Raw genomic sequence first — 20607 nt, 5'->3', positions numbered from 1 at the left:
AAAGCATATGGGGGTAGGAGTGGAGGGATCCAGGGGGATTTCTGCCTCTAGTATCACTCTTAATATATTAACAAGCAATTTTTTTAAGAAACTACACTGTGCCAAGCACAGGGCTACCCCACTTTAACCTCACAACAACTTCATGAAGTGGGCAGTATTCTCAGAAAGCTTAAGTGATGTGCCCAAGGTCACATAGCTGGCAAGTTAGACAGCCAGAGTGAGACTCTGACATTCTAATTCCAAGTATCATCATCTTCCTACACACTCCAACCTTTCCTTTCTCTGCGCTGCTGTGTGGCAGAGTCAGCCTTCTTCCTGAACGGTTTGTCCTGGGTAGCAGGTCTCTGGCAGTCAATGTAACTGTATCCCAATCCCTCTTTGACTTCTTTAATAACAACACAGGTGAGGTCACCAATCCCCAGAGCAAGCCTCCTCCCTTCAAACCTCCTATTAGGGGTCAGGCAACTGATTTTGCCCCGTCTGTCTCCTCCTTTCTCTGCAAGCAGCTTCCCCAGGTCCAGACTTGGTCATAGGGAGGCGAAGATGTCAAGTCCCAGGGGAGCTAGTGTGCCCTTCCTCACCTCTGGTGCATCCTTCCGTTTTAAACATCAGAGCCCAACAGGCTCAGAGCAGGGAGCCTGGAGGCCAGCAGTGCTGATTTTGGTCATCGGGAGAGAGCCAGATTACAACAAAGAGCCGCCAATTTAATCCTCTTCTTGGACTTTGCTTACCTATATTTTATTCATTATCTGTCCAATATAGCCTTTTCAAAAATTTTATTTATTTTCAATTGAAGGCTAATTGCTTTACAACGTTGTGTTGGTCTCTGGCATACATCAGTATGAATCGGCCACAGGCATACATACGTCCCCTCTCTCTTGAACCTCCCTCCCACCTCCCACCCCATCCCACCCCTGCAGGTGGTCACAGAGCACCGGGTTGAGCTGCTTGCGTCAGACAGCAAGTTCCCACTGGCGATCTATCTCACCTGTGGTATACGTATGTGTCAATGCTACTCTCTCAACTCGTCCCACCCGCTTCTTCCGCACCCCATGTCCAAGGTCTGTTCTCTATGTCTGTGTCTCTATTCCTGCCCCCAAAATAGGTTTATCAGTACAATTTTTCTAGATTCCATATATATGCAATAATATACGACATTTGTTTTTCTCTTTCTGACTTCTTCACTCTGTATTAGAAGCTCTAGGTTCATCCACCTCACTAGAACTGACTCAAATTTGTTCCTTTTTATGGCTGAGTAATATTCCACAGTATATAGGTAGTACAACTTCTTTATCCATTCATCTGTTGATGGACATCTAGGCTGCTTCCATGTCCTGGCTATAGAAAATACTGCTGCAATGAACACTGGGTTACATGTGTCTTTTAGAATTGTGGTTTTCTCAGGAGGAGCCTGGTGGGCTACAGTCCGTGGGATCGCCAAGAGTCGGACGCGACTGAGCGACTGAGCGACTCACACAAGCACACACAGGGTATATGCCCAGTAGTGGGGTTGCTGGTCACAATATAGTCTTAACAGCTATCTTGTCCACATGTTACCTTCACAAAACGTTTCACAGGACCACTTTTGACTCATTCATGTCTGTTCACTCCTTAAGCCCCTTAAAAGATATTAAAGGAACAAGAAAGGAACAAACCCCCAAGGACAAAGAGAAGGGATGGGAAACCACAGCAGGTGAGAAATGACAGGAAATATTGAAGGTGGAAATTAGAGGAAGGACTTGGCAGAATGAAGGAAGCTACAACCTCAAAGCCAGCAAAGGGGGCCTGAAGGGCCCTAACTGACTGACTCCCAGAGCCAGCTCTTGGTGCTTGGAGGCACTTGGGACAAACTCTAGACTGAAAACAGGGAGCTGGCTGGAAATCTCTATGTGGAGAGGTCAAACTGAATCCCCTTGATCCAGCACAGCCATGTCCCCTGCTTCCCCAACGGGAAGAAGCTAGAGGCTTTCTCTCAAGGATTCTGTAGACTCTAGTCAGGGGGTCACAAGCGCAGTGAGGATGGGGATAAAGACAGTGGCTGAAAAGGGGAAAAAAGAGAGTGGACTGAGTGAAAATCTTCCTGCGGAGTCCCCAGCCCTTTTGCAGCCTCTTCTTAGAAAGTCGGCAGCAAAGATCACCCCCCCAAACGGGAGAGAGAAAGCCCCAGAGGAAAGACCGAAAGATTCTGACATTGAAGGGTACGCACGTTAGTCCACTTGGGCTGTTTTAACTACCTACCACAAATCGAGTGGCTAATAAACAACAGAAGTTTATTTTTCACAGTTCTGGAGGCTGGGAAGTTCAAAGTCAAGGGACCCCTGATTTTGCCTGGTGAGGGCCCACTTTCCCATTCATAGATGACTGTGATTTTGTTGTGTCCTCACATGGCAGAAAGGAGCAGGGAGCTCTTGGGGGTCTCTTATATAAGGGCACTAATCCCTTTCATAGGGGCTCCATCCTCATGACCTAGTCACCTATGAAGACCCCACCTCCTAACATCATCACACTGACAGTTAAGATTTCAACATATGATTTGGGGGGACACAAACATTCATCTATAGTGGTGCTCCAGGGAAATGTCTGCTGAAAGCCCTCATCTAGAGTGGCGTACACCAGCTGTGAACCTTGCCCTTGCACACCAAGTTTCTAGACGCTTCCACCTGTCCGTGTTAACCATGAATGAAGAACCAAGTTGTCCCAGGAGCTTGAATAAAATCTCTACTTGGAAGAGAAGACCAAAACAAACAAACATAGAGAAACCAGAGACATTGTGAAAAAATTAGTCTGTAATTAATGTCCTCAGAGGGTATAAGAGAAAATTTTGCACCTATAAAACAAATAGTGAATGCAATAAAGTAGGAAAAAATAAGAATCAGAAAGATCCTTCAGAAGTTAAAATTAAAGGACGTAAGGAACATCAAGTTTAAAAAAATCTCATAGAAGGTAGAACAAAAAGAAATCAGGAGATAAAATATAAGAAATTTAGGAATCAAACAGAAGTTGCAATATCCTAATAATGTGAGTTCCAGAAGTCGGAAAGGAGGAAATAACCAAAGAATTAGTGCAGGATGGTTTCCAGAATGGAAGGACAAGAATTTCCAGGTCGAGGCATCCACTGAGTGCTCAGCACACGAATGGAGAAACACCCATGCCAGGGGTGGGGAAGGTGGTGAGACCCCCTAAAGATCAAACCATAGAAGAGTCTGGAACCAGAGTTGTACCAGATTTGTTAACACCAGAAGATACTGGGAAATAACTTCCAATTTCAGATGGGAAATAAGCTTCAACCTAGAATTCTGCTCACACTTTAAAGAGTAAGGAGTAATGGAAACATTTTTAGACATGCCAGTACTGGAAGTGTTTACTTCTTTGGAATACATCTTCCACTTAAACACGTGTCAGCTGAGAAAGAAGAAAGCCCCAGAGCCTGAACACAGGAAGCCACAGAGGGGAGCAGCAAAGAGGTCCCCCGGACCAGGACGTGCAGCAGACTCAGGAGCACTGAGCCCCCAGGAGAAAACCCCACTGGTGCATTAGCTGGGCATCCCTCCAGGCGGAGGGTGGTCTGGAACAGCTGGGCACAGAAAAACAAGGAATGGGAAAGGAGGGGGGAGATGACGAACTTAATGAAGAGCAGAAAATTACACAAAGAAATGTAATTTTAATACACGTGAATGTTAATTTAATTATAATAATCTAAGTACTGACTTTTGATTTTGCCAAATCAAGAGGGACACAGTATAAGAGAAACCCTCAATTGCCATAAAAGAAATAATAATGAATAAAACTGAAAAATCTAGAAGTGGCAGTTTAAGCATAACTTTTAGGGATATGTATGACCAACAATAGCAAAATAGCCGAGAGAGATCAAGGGTTTTACCTCGGTAGAGCAGGACTTGTCATGGGGACTGGACACAGGGCTGGAGGTACTGGTTACCCTTAAAAGCCTTTGGGTTGGACTTCCCTGGTGGCCCAGTGGTTAAGAATCTGCCTTGCAATGCAGAGGATGTGGGTTCAATCCCTGGTTGGGGAAGTAAGATCCTACATGCCCCAGGGCAAGGAAGTCCATGTACTATGAGGAGCAACAAAAGAGCCCATGTGCTGCAAGCAAGACCCTACACAGCCAAATAAATAAATTAAAAAAAAAAAAAAAAAGCCTTTGGGTTCTATTGGGTTTTAAAACTAGAGCCTTTATTTCTCTGATAAAGAAAGGAAAGAGAGAATAAACAGAGGAAAGTGTCCATTTTCTAGGAAATGTTCTTGGGATACAACCACTTCCCTCCACTTCCCTGGTGAGACTAGCACACAAAACCGAGCACCTTCCCGTCAGAACCACTGCCCCGGGTCACCACCCCCGCCCAGCACACACACACACACACACCCCTGCACACACGCACGCACACACATGTGCACACGCGCACACACACGCATGCACACACACGCCCTCCACTGAGCTGCTCCACTGGTACCCCTCTTTCAGAAAAGGAACCTTCTTCTAGTTTAAGCTTTCTCTGATAATGGACCCGACCCCCAGTGCCATCTGGGGAAGCAGTGTATTATGCTTCCAGCTTCCATGCCTCAGAATATGGGGTCTGGTCCCACTACACTGGTGCGTCTCATTTCAGAAATTCTCCTTTGACCAGGCTCTCCCACCAAGCCCTCAGCCTCCCTGCAGATCCTGTCATCCCGCTCAGGCCCCTGCTCCTCCCAAGGCCTGGGTGACCTGCCTTCAATTTCCTGGGCCATCACTTGAGCAGGCCTTGAGTTGGGATCACCCCAACCCTGTGACTGGGTTTCTGGTCCTCCAAGGTCCGCAGAACAACTGGCTGAGGACTCGTGGATCTCTGCATCCCTGCCCCCACTTCAAGGCGCTCCTGGCCCCAGCCCCAACGCCTCCCCAGCAGTCACCCCTCCGGAGGGCCTACCCACACAAGCAGCCCTGGCTGGCTATTAAACTCCACTCTGGGTCTTTTTTTCCCGTTCGAGGCCCCAGCTGCTCATCTCTGCAAGCTCAGTGCTCCCATCTGATTGAAAAATTCCTCCGAGGAAGCAGCTGGGCCATCTGGGGGTGGGGGGTTAAGTGTGACGTGGGGAGGAAGACAGGTAAAGAAAAGATGTGTCCATTTTTATCTTTGCTCCTGCTTCCCCATTTGCTTTCTATGCACAGAAGCAGGACCAGTCCAGAGATATTTAGCTCCCCGATTCTAAGCCTCAGTGAATTCCACCTCTTTCCACCTTCCCCAGGGCTATAGCTTTGGCAAGAGCTTTCCACTAAACTAATACCGGTGGAAATAAATCCATGAACCTTTCAAAGCAGCAAAAACCAGGCTCTCTGTGCCAGTCAGCCTTCTCCCCCTCTACCCTTCACCCCTGCTGGCCCCTCCATCCTTGGTCACAATCCTGAATCTCCTTGGAATCACTGTCCTAGAGCAAAGGGGGTTTGGGACCACTTTTAGAGAAACCGTGAGTCCCACTGTTTCCTGAGAGATTTGCAGCACCTCAGCCCCCTGCAAAAGTCCCTTCCCCCAGCCTGCACGCCTGGTGGATCTGAAGAGAGCAGAGAGGCTGGAGGGATTTACGCTTTTCCGGAGGCCACTGGCGTCACAGGCCTGCCCCAGGGGAGAGGGCAGGTGCCGCCCAGCCCCTGCCTCTGCCCCGGCCGCTTCTCGACCTCCAGGTGACGCAGCCTGGAGCCTCGCCGGGGACTCCGCAGGGGCTTCCGTGGGAAACCCTGGACCCGGGCTGATGGGGCCGCGCGATAACCTGAGAAAGGTCCCTACCAACCCATGCTCCTTCCCTCCCACAGCCCGGGGCACTGGTGGGCCCCAGCTAGGAGGGAGACCCACCCGCCATCCTGACTGTCCCCACTCGACACTGGAGACGGGAGGGTAATAGGCTGGCCACTGGGCAGGCAGGCAGGACCACAGAATCCTAAAACACCGACTGCCTGTCCCAGGGTCTGGGGCGACCCCAGGCAGGGCATTTGTGGTCACTGGACAGCTCTGACTGCTCAGCGGTCCTCCTTAGAGTGGAGCTGAAACCGGATTCTTTCTCCCTGCCAGCACAGACCTCGGCTCTGTGCAATGAGGCTGCACAAACAGCTCTGGTTCCAGTTTCTGTGGAAGAACCTTCAAGGGCTCTGTGACCCCTGAGGCCTCTTGCTCCCAGTGAAGCTTCTGCCGAGCCGACCATGGACCTCCAGGTCTTGATTCTGGGATTCCTGCTGGTTCTGACTCTGGGCCACAGTCTCGCTGGGATGTGGGACCCGGTGTCTGGCCTCAGGATCCAGGTCCCACAAGGGTGAGGCGGGTGGGCTGAGAGGAGCTGGTGAGAAAGGCTGCCACTCCAGCCGCGGCCAGGGTCTGGAGAAAGTAGAGCCGATGGTGTCCGGGCCACGTCACCCCTCAGAAGCTGGCTCCCTGCCTCCCCACTGGGCCTGCGAACCTGGTCTGCAGTCTGACAAACGTGTCTCTCCTGGAGGTCACTCCCTCTTCTGTTGACACTGCTTCACAGGGCCAGCACTCACGAGCTGCGCACACCGGCCAGATGCAGGGAGGTGGGCGGGACAGAGCCTAGGGCCACAGACGCCTGACCGGCTGGGGGAACCCCGGCCCTGCCTTTGCCGTAGAAGAGTCCAGAGTCCGGACGGAGGACACAGCTGAGGGTCACGCTGCACCGGGCGTCTACACTGCAGCAAGGCCGCGCCTCTGAAGAGCTCTCTGCCCACAGAGAGCTCTGCGGGCTGGCAGACTCAGCCCCAGCCCAGCACCCTCTCCTTTGCATCCTGTGAGCTTGGGCGGGCACTTAGCCCCAGAGAGGAGCCTGGAGTCCCGGGCACACTGCTCAGCTTGCCCTTCCCTGAGTCCTCTGAGGCCTCAGCCTCCCGTCTGAGCATGGGGGCTGAGGGTCCCCGCTTACAGGGCTGCAGACAAAGAATAGTGCTTCTGTTACCTTTGTAACTCTCGCATCTGGAAAAGTGTCTGATACATAAGAAACGCTCAGTGATACTTGCTAATGAATGAAAGCACTGAGACCTACAGATATGCTTAATAAATATTTATTCAGTCTGATAAGACAGAAGTTCCCACTAAAAGGTTCTCCCGGGCCCTCAAATGCTTCCCCCAGTGCCAACCACAATGCTTGAAAATTATCCAGTGAGAGTTTGTACCAAGAAGCACTAGCTTCTCCCATCCTTCGGCAAGGGTCTTATAATTTCAGAGATCCTGACGCATTAAGTAGTCCGCACACTGGCAACAGAGTTTAGCTCCTCTGGTTAAGTTCTTTCTGCCCACAGGTGCAGAGAGCAGCACCCTGAAGACACAGGACTTGGCTATTAGAGCGTCCACACAGGCGGGCACCCTGGGGTCACCCAGCGCCTGCTTCCTCACACCCCCTGGGGACTACGGCCCAGAGAGGGGAGGATGCCCCCACGTCACACAGCAAGTTGGGGGTATGGTCAGAACCGGATGCCAGGCCCCTGGCCCTGCCCATCACGGTTCACTGGACGCTCATGTGATGAGTGGTGAGCACCACTCTGGGCGAGAGGCAGAGGCACGCACAGCGAAATGATTCCGAGAGGACAGCCGAGGCCTGTGCGCCCACAGAAGGCACGCGTCTGCACTGTGGGAGCCCCAGCCGAGATAGTCGATTCCAGGCTGGATCCATGCCTGCTTCCTGGAGGAGACAGAGATCCTGGAAGTGGGCCCCAAAGAGTGAGCAGGGAGGAGCCAGGAGAGGCAGTCCTAGGCTGCACAAACAGCCTCCACCCTGGGATTCAGGGGCCAGGTGGATGTGTGTGAGCGGCTCCAGACCGCTGGTAAGCCACAAGGAAGGAGGCAGAGACGTGCCCCAGAGAGGAGTCAGGGAGAAGCAGAGAGAGGGAGAGGAGTGCAAAGACCAGCTGCTCCACCTCGCTCTTGGGCAGAAAGCAGCCTCCCCCAGTCCTGGGGCCTTCCCCTCCCTTCCACCAACACAGGTCGTCTGAAGATGGACACACGTCCCCTGCCCCAGCTCCTTACTTCCAGAGGAGGTCTGTGCTGCACTTTCCCATAAACAGCCGCTGCTAACAGAGACCTGGGGGGAGGCCACGTCGGGGCTCCCTGGGTCTGGCTCTGTCAGGGAGTGAGCTGGAGGGATCACCCACGTTCCAGATGGCAACACTGAGATGCAGCCTGGGAGACGCCAGTCAGGGGCACAGCCAAGGTTAACACAGAGGCTAGGGGTCGGGGAGACGGGCTTGGGGGCTGGAAACCGGGGTTCTGTGCTGGTCCCAGCCCTGTCCTGGTTCCCGGGCAGTGCTGTTCCTCACTGGCCTCTGTCTTCCCCGAGGGGTCACAGGGCCAGGCTGAGACTGGGCTGCTGGCGTCACGGTGCAGCCTTCCTTTCCCACAGCCCTCCTTCTGGCCCCCCTGCTCCACGTCAGAAACCTGGTCACCCTTCACCCACTTAGCTCAGTCCCATGGAGGGATTTATTACCGGCTGCCCCGCCATCTGCCCCGCGGTAATAAATCAGGGCAGAGCAGAATCGCAGCCATCCCGAGTGTGCAGTGTATATAAAAGGAGAGGGTGCTTCAGGGGACCCCAGAGCGAGCTGGGCACCCAGGCGAAGCGTGGACCAGAGCAGCAAGATGCCTCTCTGGGGACTCCTGCTGGTGCTCTGGGGCTCCTGCACCTTCAGTCTCCCTGCAGACACGGCTGCCTTCAGAAGGTAACTGGGAGAAAGGGCAGGGGAGGAGGGGTCCTCACTTTCCTGACTTGGGGGTGGGGGTTCAAACAAGTGATGCCACCCCCGTCACCCTGTCCTCACAAGCAGCCGGGCAGGGAGAGTCTCATCCCACTCAGAGAGGTCAGGTGACCTGCCCGATGTCACACAGCCAGCAGAGGCACTAGCTGGGCCTTTTGATCCTGGCCCAGAGTTTTCAGTTCCTGCACAGATCACCATGCTAGGCACTTTGAGGGGACTCGGAGATGACTGAGACATGTTCTCTGCCCCTCGGGAGCTCACAGACTAATTGCTAAGAAGGGTGTGGTGTGGTTAAATCTACCAGGGAAGCAGGGCAACACAGTGGTTAAATGCAATGCTTCCAGAACCGAATAGTCCTGGCTTAAATTCTGTTCCACTAGCAGTGCCAAACTAACTCTGGAACCAGGGGCAAGACCCTGAACCTGGCCGGGTCCAAGTTTGCCACTTTAATTTTTTTAATATTCATTTATTTAGCTACACTGCCTGCTTGGATCTTCATGGCAGCAGGCAGGATCTTTTAGTTGTGGTGTGAGAACTCTTAGTTGCAGCATATGGGATCTAGTTCCCTGACTGGGGACTGAACCCAGGCCCCCGGCATTGGGAGCATGGAGTCTTGGCCACTGGACCACCAGGGAAGTTCCAGTTTACCATTTTTAAAACAGGGATAATAAAATACCTATTTTACAGAGCTGCTTTGAAGACTGAATGAGATATTGCCTGTAAATGCCTCAGCCTGGTGCAGGCATGCTGTAAAAACCCAGCTGTTACCATCTCCAGGGGGATTATCGCAAATATTAAAAGAGAGGTTTAAGGCTGCCCACAAAGGAGGAGGATAAAGACCTAACATCCATGTTTGGTGACAGGCCCTGAGGGGACCCTGACGGCTCAGCTGCTAAAGAATCCGCCCGCAGTGCAGGAGACCTGGGTTCGATCCCTGGGTTGGGAAGATCCTCTGGAGAAGGAAGGGCTACCCACTCCAGTATTCTGGCCTGGAGAATTCCATGGACTGTATAGTCCATGGGGTCGCAAAGAGTCGGACATGACTGACGACTTTCACTTTCAGTTTGTTCCCTGAGGGAACAAGCAATTCTTCAAGGCTGCAGGAGCTGGGAGGCAGGTGGGAGAGAGCCTCCTAGAGAAAGGGTTTCACGCTGGGGAAGCAGATGGGACCAGAAGACCTGAAGTTAAGGGGCAGGCTTTCATAACAGTGGTAGTTGCTAGGCCTGTAAAGTGCTGAGGACTTCATAGAATTGTTTCCTGTGTCTCAGCTCAAATCATCCTCCCAACAGTCCCATTTTATAGCTGGGGACACTGAGGTTCAGGGAGGTCAGATGTAGGAGGCTCAGCCTGGGCATGCACTGCGCCACGTGTTTCCAAAGCCTCTTTCCTCTGCTCCAGGGAGAGTAGCTGCTGGGCTGGGGGGCGGTGTGCGAGTCGGGGCGTTTCCCAGTGGCAGCGTGTGCCTGGGCGTGGCCCCCACCCCCAGGATAAAGGGAGGGAAAGGAAAAAAACATTCTCCCTCGTCTCTTCAGAATGAGAAGAAGAATGGAACTGGACCATGGTGAAGAGGGAGTCAGGCTTTCCAAATGTACTTAGAGGAGTTTTGCTAACTGACATGAACTTCCCATGCAAGGCTCTTTGGCGCTCTGAACGGCAGATCCCATTCTCAAGGTGCTATCACCGCCTTTTACACACAGAGGCCTTTTACATGTACTGAGCAACTGGGCAACTCAATCTGCAAAGTGCTTACTCTCGGTGGTAGGTACTACCGTTAAGTCCACTGCTACAGAGGCCCAGAGAGGTCAGGTAAGCTGCTCAGAATCAGGCAGGTAGGAGGGGATTCGAGCACATCCCCACGACGACTACACCCTCATCACAGACGGCACGAGGCTGTGCAGTGCTGGTTATGGACACCAGGGGAAAATGGGACCGGCGCCCAGGCAAAGGGGAGGCCAGCGTGGGGGCACGGGGCTTCCAGGAGGCGGGGCGCACGCTGGCCTCGAGGGCTGGAAAATGCTGCAAAGTGCTGGCCTGGGGGAGAGGGGGAGAGAAAGGGGAGAAGGAAGGGATTCTCTAAAAGGAGAGGGTAAAAGAGGTCCAGAGTAAACAGTGGGAAAGGAGCCCTCTCTGGGGCCAAGCCTTCTCTGTTCCTCCATTTCCCATCTGTAAAATGAGAATACTAAAGGTACTCACCTCAGGTGATGGCTGAGAATCAAATAGATCAAAGTCGTGAAAATACTTTGTGGAAGAACAGACCATGTTATGAATGTGGCAAGTCATTTCTGTTACAATATTAAAACCAACAGGCATGAAAGTTGCATTCATGTTTGTGGGCAAAATGCATGGGGCCTGAGAAGGAAAGGCTAGTGCAAGTACAGAAGAAGAAACAGGGACCCTCCAAACACTGGGCTGCAAGCCCGGGACCCCCAACAACAGCTCAGGTTGTGGCACACAGCCTTCACGTTGGAGTCCGGGGACCCCTCTTGGGAGAGGGGCCAGTCAGGGCACCTTGGATCCCTGCTGCACCTACATCCCTCACCCCCGAGTGAGGACAGCCAGCCTGCAGAATGGGGACGAGGTCACGTGGTGAGGGTGGCCTGCACAGTGCTGGGCACCCGTATGGTGGCAGCTCAGGGTGACGTGACTTTCCCAGTTCTCTCTAACTCTGCCTCCTGAAGGAGACAGGAAACCGTCAGGACAAGCAGCGGAGGGCCTGGGACCCAGGCTCAGGAAGGCGCGTCTTCCCGAGGACAGGCTGCACAGGCACTCTGGAGACGCCTGCCTCTCCCCACCCGGCCCAGTCCAGCCCCAGGGCCCTGGCCGGGTGCGGCCTGCTGCTTCCTGGAGCCCGGGGGGCCGGCCGTGTGGGCATGTGCTGCCACCTGCAGGTCCTGCATGGCACTGCCTCACCCATCCAGCCGTTAGGCGGCACGCCCAGCCTTCACCTCCTCCAGTCCAGTCCAGTTCAGTCCAGTTCAGTAGCTCAGCTGTGTCTGACTCTTTGCGACCCCATGAACCGCAGCACGCCAGGCCTCCCTGTCCATCACCAACTCCCGGAGTCCACCCAAACCCATGTCCATCGAGTTGGTGATGCCATCCAACCGTCTCATCCTCTGTCGTCCCCTTCTCCTCCTGCCTCCAATCCCTCCCAGCATCAGGGTCTTTTCAGATGAGTCAGCTCTTCGCATCAGGTGGCCAAAGTATTAGAGTTTCAGCTTCAGAATCTGTCCTTCCAATGAATATTCAGGACTGATTTCCTTTAGGATTGACTGGTTGAATCTCCTTGTAGTTCAAGGGACTCTTAAGAGTCTTCTCCAACACCACAGTTCAAAAGCATCAACTCTTCGGTGCTCAGCTTTCTTTATAGTCCAACTCTCACATCCATACATGACCACTGGAAAATCCATAGCCTTGACTAGATGGACCTTTGTTGACAAAGTAATGTCTCTGCTTTTCAATATGCTGTCTAGGTTCGTCATAACTTTCCTTCCAAGGAGTAAGCGTCTTTTAATTTCATGGCTGCAATCACCATCTGCAGTGATTTCGGAGCCCAAAACATAAAGTCAGCCACTGTTTCCACTGTTTCCCCATCTATTTGCCATGAAGTGATGGGACTGGATGCCATGAGCTTAGTTTTCTGAATGTTGAGCTTTAAGCCAACTTTTTCATTCTCCTCTTTCACCTTGATCAAGAGGCTCTTTAGTTCTTTTTCACTTTCTGCCATCAGGGTGGTGTCATCTGCATATCTGAGGTTATTGATATTTCTCCCGGCAATCTTGATTCCAGCCTGTGCTTCCTCCAGCCCAGCGTTTCTCATGATGTGCTCTGCATATAAGTTAAATAAGCAGGGTGACAACATGCAGCCTTGACGTCCTCCTTTCCCGATTTGGAACCAGTCTAGAGGGGAAGTCAGTGCTGTTTCCTCTCCCTCCTCCCACCCGCTGGAGCCCCTCGAAGGTGGTGATGATCTTTGTATCTCTAGTATCCAGCATGGTGCAGGCACAGAGTAGGTGTCCAACCTGTGAATGTGGAGTGAATGAATGAACAAATGACCTTAAAAGGAGCAAATTTAAACAACAGGAGCGAGTTAATTGAGGGTCATTTAATACCAGCGCAGATAACCACGGAGGTCTATAAAATCTCCTTCAGAGACTTAAGGGCTCAAGAGTGATACCTAGGTGCCTGGGCTAAGGTTGGGGTAGTTTTGTTAGAAGCTTCTAGAACTCTACCATTACTATGGGAGGGGACAGAGCTCTTCTACTTTTCCTTACTCCATCATGGGCCAGGATCTTCCTCAAGAAGATGCCCTCGGTCCGGGAAAGCCTGAAGGAGCGAGGCGTGGACATGGCCCGGCTGGGTGCTGAGTGGAGCCAGCTCAGCAAGACTCTCTCCTTTGGCAACCGCACCTCCCCTGTGGTCCTCACCAACTACCTGGACGTGAGTGCCCAGCTCGGTCCCTTGCCCGCTTCACTCTCTCCTTCTTTCGGGCCTAAGGCTTTCTTTGCCCTTTTTGAGCACCTCACGAAATTCCCATTTCACAGCTGAAAAGACTGAGGCACAGAGGACGGGAAGGAGCCCAGAGATGGGCTCATGTTTGGAACTCAGGAATCCAGGCCCTGGGCCCCCAAGTACAGGTGTTGGGGTGGCAGGGGCTCAGTGAAGCATCAGGGTTTCCATGGGGCGTGGGGCATCTCCCTGCTTCACCAGCAGTATGTTTAATTTGCCCTCCTGTCTTACTGAGCCTCCCACTTCCTGGCAGGTCATGAGATACTGCTAAGCCTCCAACTCCATCCCTGCTGAAAATGGAAGCACAGAGAGGCTGCATGGTCTGCCTCATCTCACCCCAAGTTCCAAAGAGCATATCAGGAAGACCCCAAGGCCCCCCAAGCCCCTCAGGCCACCTCTCTCCTTCGCCCTGCAGGCCCAGTACTACGGTGAGATCGGCATCGGCACCCCGCCGCAGACCTTCAAAGTCATCTTTGACACGGGCTCCGCCAACCTCTGGGTGCCTTCCACCAAGTGCAGCCCCCTGTACACGGCCTGTGGTGAGACCGGGGCCCGGTGCCTCCCCCACCGCGCCCGCCGGGCCTCAGGGCCCAGCTCGGCACCTCCTGCCTGCCTCTGGGCCCCCTGCCCCTGAGAGGAGGGAAGAGAATGTCTCCCACTGTTCTGACATGACCACCGAGTAAAAAGCAGGCTCCAGAAGGACTGAGTTCTCAGACCTATTCAGAGAGTGGGCTCTGACTCCTTAACCTCAGGGAGCCAGTGAGTGCTTCCGGGGACCAGAGTCCTCTCGCCATCCCGGGGTTAGCAACTACTTTAAAATACTTCATCTGAGACAAAATTCTCAGAGACACGAGCACATTACAGGGGCCCAAGAAATACAGTCCTTGATTGATAAAGCACATTTTTCAAGCCTCCCAGCTCAGGGCCGCCCCGTCTTTGCACTCAGGCCTCGACACCTGGGCCCCACCCAGTGCCTGCCTTCAAACCCTTCCCTGGGCCTCTCGGCCCTGAGCCTGTGTCTCCCCACCAGAGATCCACAGCCTCTACGACTCCCTGGAATCCTCCAGCTACGTGGAGAACGGGACGGAGTTCACCATCCACTACGGATCCGGGAAGGTCAAAGGTTTCCTGAGCCAGGACCTGGTGACCGTGAGTCAGGCTGTCTCGGCTCATCTGCCCTCCTTGTCCCCAGACCTCCCTAGTGCCCGCGGTTGGGGACGGTGCAGCCCAGCCCACCTTGGAGGAGCACCCTCCTCTGCCACTGCTCCCTGGAGCTGCTAGCACCCGGGGCAGAGCAGACAGACCTGAATTCTGGGCACGACCTGAGCGACCTGTGAGGGCCTCTGCAGCTAAGGCATTCGTGGAGCTTGTCCCGACAGTCTCCAATCGAGGAACCTGCTTGGGGTCATCCGGCTCTGACCGGGCTCTTAGCCAGACCCTAGACTGAGATCCCGAGTCAGGGTCAGGGTCAAGGGTACTGTCAGCCTTGTGGCCAGGAGCACTTTTGGAGTTAGGCATAGTTGTATGGTCATGGCTGAATTCAGAGTGTGGAGTTAGGGTCAGTCCTGGTTCTCACGGTCGCTTGGTCTGTGTCTGGCCCGCCTCCATCTCTAGGATTCTCCATTCCAGAAGCGTGAAGGGCAGGCCTGACTGTGGCGCCGCCTTCTCAGCCCCTGCCCTCCTAGCCCCTCTGGACGCCCCAGCCCAGATGTGTGTTAGGAGGGCTGCCGTGCACGTGGGGCTGACGAAGGGGTCACACCCTGGGGCCCCACATGGGGAGGCCTGGACCGGACTCCGGCCAGGGTGGCCCGCGAGCTTGGTCTCCCCTGGTGCTTCCTCCCACAGGTGGGTGGGATCACAGTCACACAGACCTTTGGCGAGGTCACGGAGCTGCCCCTGATGCCCTTCATGCTGGCCAAATTTGACGGCGTCCTGGGCATGGGCTTCCCCGCCCAGGCTGTCGGCGGTGTCACCCCTGTCTTTGACCACATCCTCGCCCAGCGGGTGCTGACGGAGGACGTCTTCTCCGTCTACTACAGCAGGTAGGCTGGGCCCGCGGGGCCGGGGCGGGCAGGGACGGGGCAGAGCCGGGGGAAGAGGCGGAGTGTCTGAGCCAGGACCGTGCTGTGTTCAGGATCAGGTGGTGCTCACTCCACATCCAGAACTATACGATCCAATGTGGAAGCAAATGCTTAAATGAAAAGGAAATAAAATCAGGCATTGAAATCCTCAGTCATACTGTACCTTTCAACTACTCAGTAGCCGCAGGGACTACCGGCTACCACATTGGACCATACAAGTACAGCACATTTCCATCTTGGCAGAAGATTCTTTCACTTACAGTTTAGTTCAGCACTGCTCTAGAGCAAGAGAAGAATGCAGAGTGGGGCATTGCCATGAGCGCTGGGCCTCCCCGTGAGGGCCTGGCTCCTCATGTGCACTGCTGACTTCATTCATGAGTCCCTTCACTTATCTGCTCAGTCCTTGACTCCACAACATTGGACACTGATATGACAAGCACGGTGCAAGGCTCAAGGGGTACAGCCATGAACACAGTGTATAAGACAGAGTCCCTGCCCTCACAGAGATTATAGTCCAGCAGGGAGGACAAGAAACATTACAATATGATGAGCAAAACAGGGCACATGAGGTTGAAACCCAGGTCAAGCGTACGCGCAGCACAGCCAGGCTTGGGGAAGCTGCCACCAGCTGTGGAGCAGAGCTGTGATCTGCCCTGAGCTGCTGGGTATGAGCTGGAGACGAGGGATCATAGGTGTGAGAACTGCAGGCCAGTAGCAGTGAGGACAGAGGGGAAGGTCAGCATCCAGAAACATCACAAAGACAAAATGGAAAGGAGTGTCTGGTTTGGTGAGAGAAAGAGAGTGACTGAGAAAAGGCCACCAACTGGCGGTCAGGGGCAGTCTCGGGAGGAGCTGCTTCCGAGGCCGGGCAAGGGCGGGCGGCAGGCTGTGCAGAGGAGGTGCGGGTCTCAGGGAGGGAAAGGCCTGTCCTGAGAAGTCTGCCCGGGGAGGGGCGCAGACATAGCTGCGCAGAGAGGCAGGGAGAGATGTGTGGGTGTCTGTAAATGCTGGAGGATGCCCGAGCAGGCCTGCAGGTGGGAGAAGCAGCCAGCAGAGGGTGAGACACTGAAAAGATGGGAAAAGAGGAGATAATTGAGGGGAGGAGCCGAGAGGCCACGGGATGGAGAATCCCAGCAAAGAGGCCTTGTTGAGGGGAGGCCTTGCCTCTTTCTTTGCTTTGGGATGAGAAGGAGGAAATTTCCAGAGAGATGGTGAAGTGCTGGGAGAGGGGTAAGGGGAACTTGTCTAGCACAGGTGCACACGTACCGGATTTATGATGATGCAATTAATGCACTTTTGCACCAATAACATGTGTGACCTATGCGCTTCCATGTGCACACACACTTGCCTCCTACTAACAGTGCTGGAAAACCCCATCTCTCTCTCTTACACACACACACACACATACACACACATAGGAAACCATCCCGAAGGCAGACCCTGACCTGTGGGAGGCATCATGCCACCTGGAGGAGAGGAAGCCAAGGGGCATCAGCTTCAGATGGGGCACCAGAGGTCCTGGCTCCAGTCCCCCACTCACTGCCGGGGTGACTTCAGCGACTTACCTGCTGGTGACTCCACTGCCTGTAGGGTAAAAAGAGTGTGTGATACCACCCTGCCAAACAACGGGCTGGTGGGGCTCACCTGAAACAAAAGCGCCCTTTCTGCTGTCTCTTTCTCTGCAGAGATTCCAAGTAAGGAGACGGAAAGCCCCCACTTGGCCCTGACCCTCCAGAGCGCCTGCCCCAGAATCACACATGTCACCTGCCGCAGACTCACTGCAGCGGGCCAGGCCCCACTGATGCCCAAGCCCTCCGCCCACCCCACCCCCACCCTGCCCACCACCCCAGCAGCTCCCCGGGGCCCATCCCAGGTGCCACGCACCTGCTCAGGCCCCAGTGAGGTGGGGGCGATCTGCATCTTGCACGCATTCTGCCCTGTCCTGTGTCTGCTCCTCCTGTGACCTCTCTGGGGAGGCTTTACTGGGTGCTGCTGGACCACCCTGGAACCCTCTGACTGAGCTTTGGGGACAGGCAGAGGTGGAGAAGCGGCCTGCCACGCCGCGCCCCAGCCTCGCTGCCCGACCCCTGCTGCCTCTGCCGACCCTGAGCCTGGGCCCAGCCTCCCTGGTTGCTGGGGTTACTGAGTCCTGGAGGCCATGGGTGTCCACAACACTCTAATCTTCCCTTTAGGAATTCCCACTTGCTAGGGGGCGAGATCATGCTGGGAGGCAGTGACCCCCAGTATTACCAAGAGAACTTTCACTACGTGAGCATCAGCAAGCCTGGCTCCTGGCAGATCAGAATGAAAGGGTCGGGACCCTCAACCCTCTTCCCTCTGAAAGTGCTGCTGCTGCTGGGGGTGGGCCTGGGAGAGGGCCGGGCTGCTGTCCCGCCCTCTCTCCGAGTGCAGCCCTTGCTCTCTGCCTGCTTGGTCTGGGGTGGGGACACGGAGATGATGGGTCGGGGGGAGGGGGCGACGAGAAGAGGCGGAGGGTCACTGAGCCACATGCTGGGTGAGCAGCACCCTCCCCTTCCAGCTTGCGTGTCACGCCTCCCTCACCGCGTCCCCGGACCCCCGGCATGGCCTCCGTCACCTGCCCACACTCAGGAGAGCTGTGCAGCTTGGTGGCACCCTGCAGCCTTCTGTCCAGCTGTCTGTCTGACGCTGTGGCCTCCCCCAGGGTGTCTCTGCGGTCAACCACCTTGCTCTGTGAGGAGGGCTGCATGGTCGTAGTGGATACTGGTGCATCTTACATCTCGGGCCCCACCAGCTCCCTGAGACTGCTCATGGAGGCCTTGGGGGCCAAGGAGCTGAGCACGGATGAAGTAAGGAGCGGGGGAGGGGGCGGGCACCAGGGAGGAGGGTGCACCACCCGGCCCAGGCCCCCAGATCACCCCAGGATGCTTTGGTTCCGAAGGGGACCATCTCCGGCCTTCCTCTCCTGCCTCTCACACTCTCCCACATGTGGCCTGGGCCCTGGGAGGGGGGATTGGGAAGCTGGGGGCTGTGTCCACCCCTCTCCGGCAGAGGGGCCAGGCCACAAGCACAGGGCTGCGTCTCCTGGGGGATCTCCCACGCTCAAAGGGGCTCCTGTGACCCTACCCACTGCAGTATGTCGTGAACTGTAACCAGATGCCCACACTCCCCGACATCTCCTTCCACCTCGGAGGCAAAGCCTACACACTCACCAGCGCGGACTATGTGTTACAGGTGAGGCTCCAGTCTGCTCCTCAGTGACAGGGAGGAAGGGGGGGCAGGGGCCCAAAAACAGACATGTCATTATGCACAGATTACCTGCTAGACCAGTGGTTCTCAAACTTGGCTGCACAGTAGGGTTACCTGGGAGCTTTTACAAATCCCAGTAACAAGCCACATCCCAAACCGACTGATACCTCCGGGGGTAACTGGACAACAATGTTTACAAAACTCCCCAGGTAATTGCAGCGTGCAGCCAAATTTGGAAATCACTGTGCTCATCTCCTGATCTCCATCCTGATCATATGTCCCCATTAATGCTATCTGCTTTTTATACTCAGTATGTTTAGAGGTATTAATAACTTGTCTAGGACCAGAAGCTCTCCCAGACTGTGAGCTCCTGAAGGCAGCACTGTGTCGATGCGTTGTTAGCAGCATCGGCTTAGTGCCTGCCTCTAGGAGGGGTGTGGCCCATGATAGCTGAAAGGGCCAGGATGTGACGGAGGCCCAGTGTGGATGGGGCATAGGTGGGCAGATGCTGCTGAGGAGTCTGGCACGGTCGTTATGTGCCAGGTGGTGGAGAAACCCTTTTGCTTCCTGCCAGGACCCCTACAATAATGATGATCTGTGCACACTGGCCCTGCACGGTATGGACATCCCACCACCCACTGGACCAGTCTGGGTCCTGGGTGCCACCTTCATCCGCAAGTTCTACACGGAGTTTGATCGGCGTAACAATCGCATCGGCTTTGCCCTGGCCCGCTGAGGCCCTCTGCTGCCCTGGCCTGGCCTGGCCTAGAACTAGAGCACTCTCTGGGACCACCCCCCAACCCCTGCCTGCACCCTCACTCAGGGGGTGGAGCTCCTCCTGGACGCGTGCCCTGCCCCCAGCACTGGCTCTTCCCTTCTTTGAGGACCACAGAATAAAGACTTCATGTTCCCAACCCCACTGCACCTGGGTTATCAAGGATTTGAAACAGGGAAGTACAGTGTGTGTTCTTGTGCAGACAGGAACGTGACAGAAAGACAAACTATACAATCGCTCACAAACACAGGTTCCTGCATGCAGGGCTGATGCCACCCGTCCAACGTCAGCAGGGTTCAGATGGAGCTGTTTACACTACCCTGGACGAGAAGCTTGCAGAGAGCCAGCCCCTGGAGAACCAAAGCTAATGCTGTGGCAGTGGACTGTAGACAGAAAGATGCTCCAAGCTCACGGAGGTCAGCCGCTAGCTCAGGCTCCGTGCTTCCCCACGTAGCCCTTCAACATGCCATCTAAGGCAGTAACACCTAAACGCATAGAACCCCAGAGGTCTGTCTGATACTCCCTCTGTACATGAGGAGAAACTGAGCCTCAGAGAGTGAAAGCATTCGGCCAGGATTGCTCAGTGAAAACACAACTAGAAGGCTGCCCGTCTGACTCAGACCTTGAGATCTTCCCACCTTCCCACATATAGGTGAACCGTCACAGGTTCAGAGCTTCAGCCACCCCGGTACGGCCCCAGGTGCACCAGCACATAGATCTATGCACTGCACTCTTGCATATCACAAGACCTGGGGCTCAGGCCGAGGTCTTCTCCCACTCTGACGCCTTGGACGGTCTGTGGGAGACGTGTAGCTTGGGGAGTAAGAGACCATATCTGCCCGAATGAAGCCACTGACACTGTCCCTCTTCATGACAGCTGCTCACCCCTCTTCTGACTGAAAGAAGTGAGGCACTGAGGGGCTCACCCAGGCCCCAGCAAACCTCATACTCAAGAATTACCGCCTGTTGGGATTGTATGGAACCCCAGGACCTCTCCCGGGCAGCATTCCCACATCTGTGACACCCCTGTGCAGAGCCAGGAGCATGACTCTCTGAGTCTTCTTGCCTGCTTAGCTGTATTTCCTCGCTGCAGGAAGGTTTGGAGTCAGAGTCCTTTCCCAACATCCTGGGCTCTGTGACCTTAAGCAGCCCCCACCCCCAACATCTTCTATCCTATTCTATAAGACAGTCATATAGACTGCTTACATTAAACATAAAATTGAATTAAATGTTGCACTAGCCCCATTTCAGTCGCTGGACAGTTACACGTGGCT

General features: G+C 54.4%; 1 protein-coding gene across 1 annotated transcript; it reads left to right on the top strand.

The window, feature by feature from the left end:
- Positions 1-8585: 8585 nt before the first annotated feature.
- On the top strand, positions 8586-19472 carry REN (renin). Its single transcript, XM_043923239.1, has 10 exons — positions 8586-8707; positions 13030-13180; positions 13665-13788; positions 14280-14398; positions 15095-15291; positions 17016-17024; positions 17523-17642; positions 18014-18158; positions 18445-18543; positions 19133-19472. Exons 1-10 carry the CDS (start codon positions 8628-8630, stop codon positions 19292-19294), a joined length of 1206 nt encoding a protein of 401 aa, XP_043779174.1. The 5' UTR covers positions 8586-8627; the 3' UTR covers positions 19295-19472.
- The last annotated feature ends 1135 nt before the right edge of the window (positions 19473-20607 follow it).

This window comes from Cervus elaphus, chromosome 14, assembly GCF_910594005.1.
Source record: "Cervus elaphus chromosome 14, mCerEla1.1, whole genome shotgun sequence".
In the NCBI taxonomy this organism is placed as follows: domain Eukaryota; kingdom Metazoa; phylum Chordata; class Mammalia; order Artiodactyla; family Cervidae; genus Cervus; species Cervus elaphus.
Note: the sequence above shows the minus strand (reverse complement) of the source record. Positions and strands in the feature narration are given on the sequence as shown.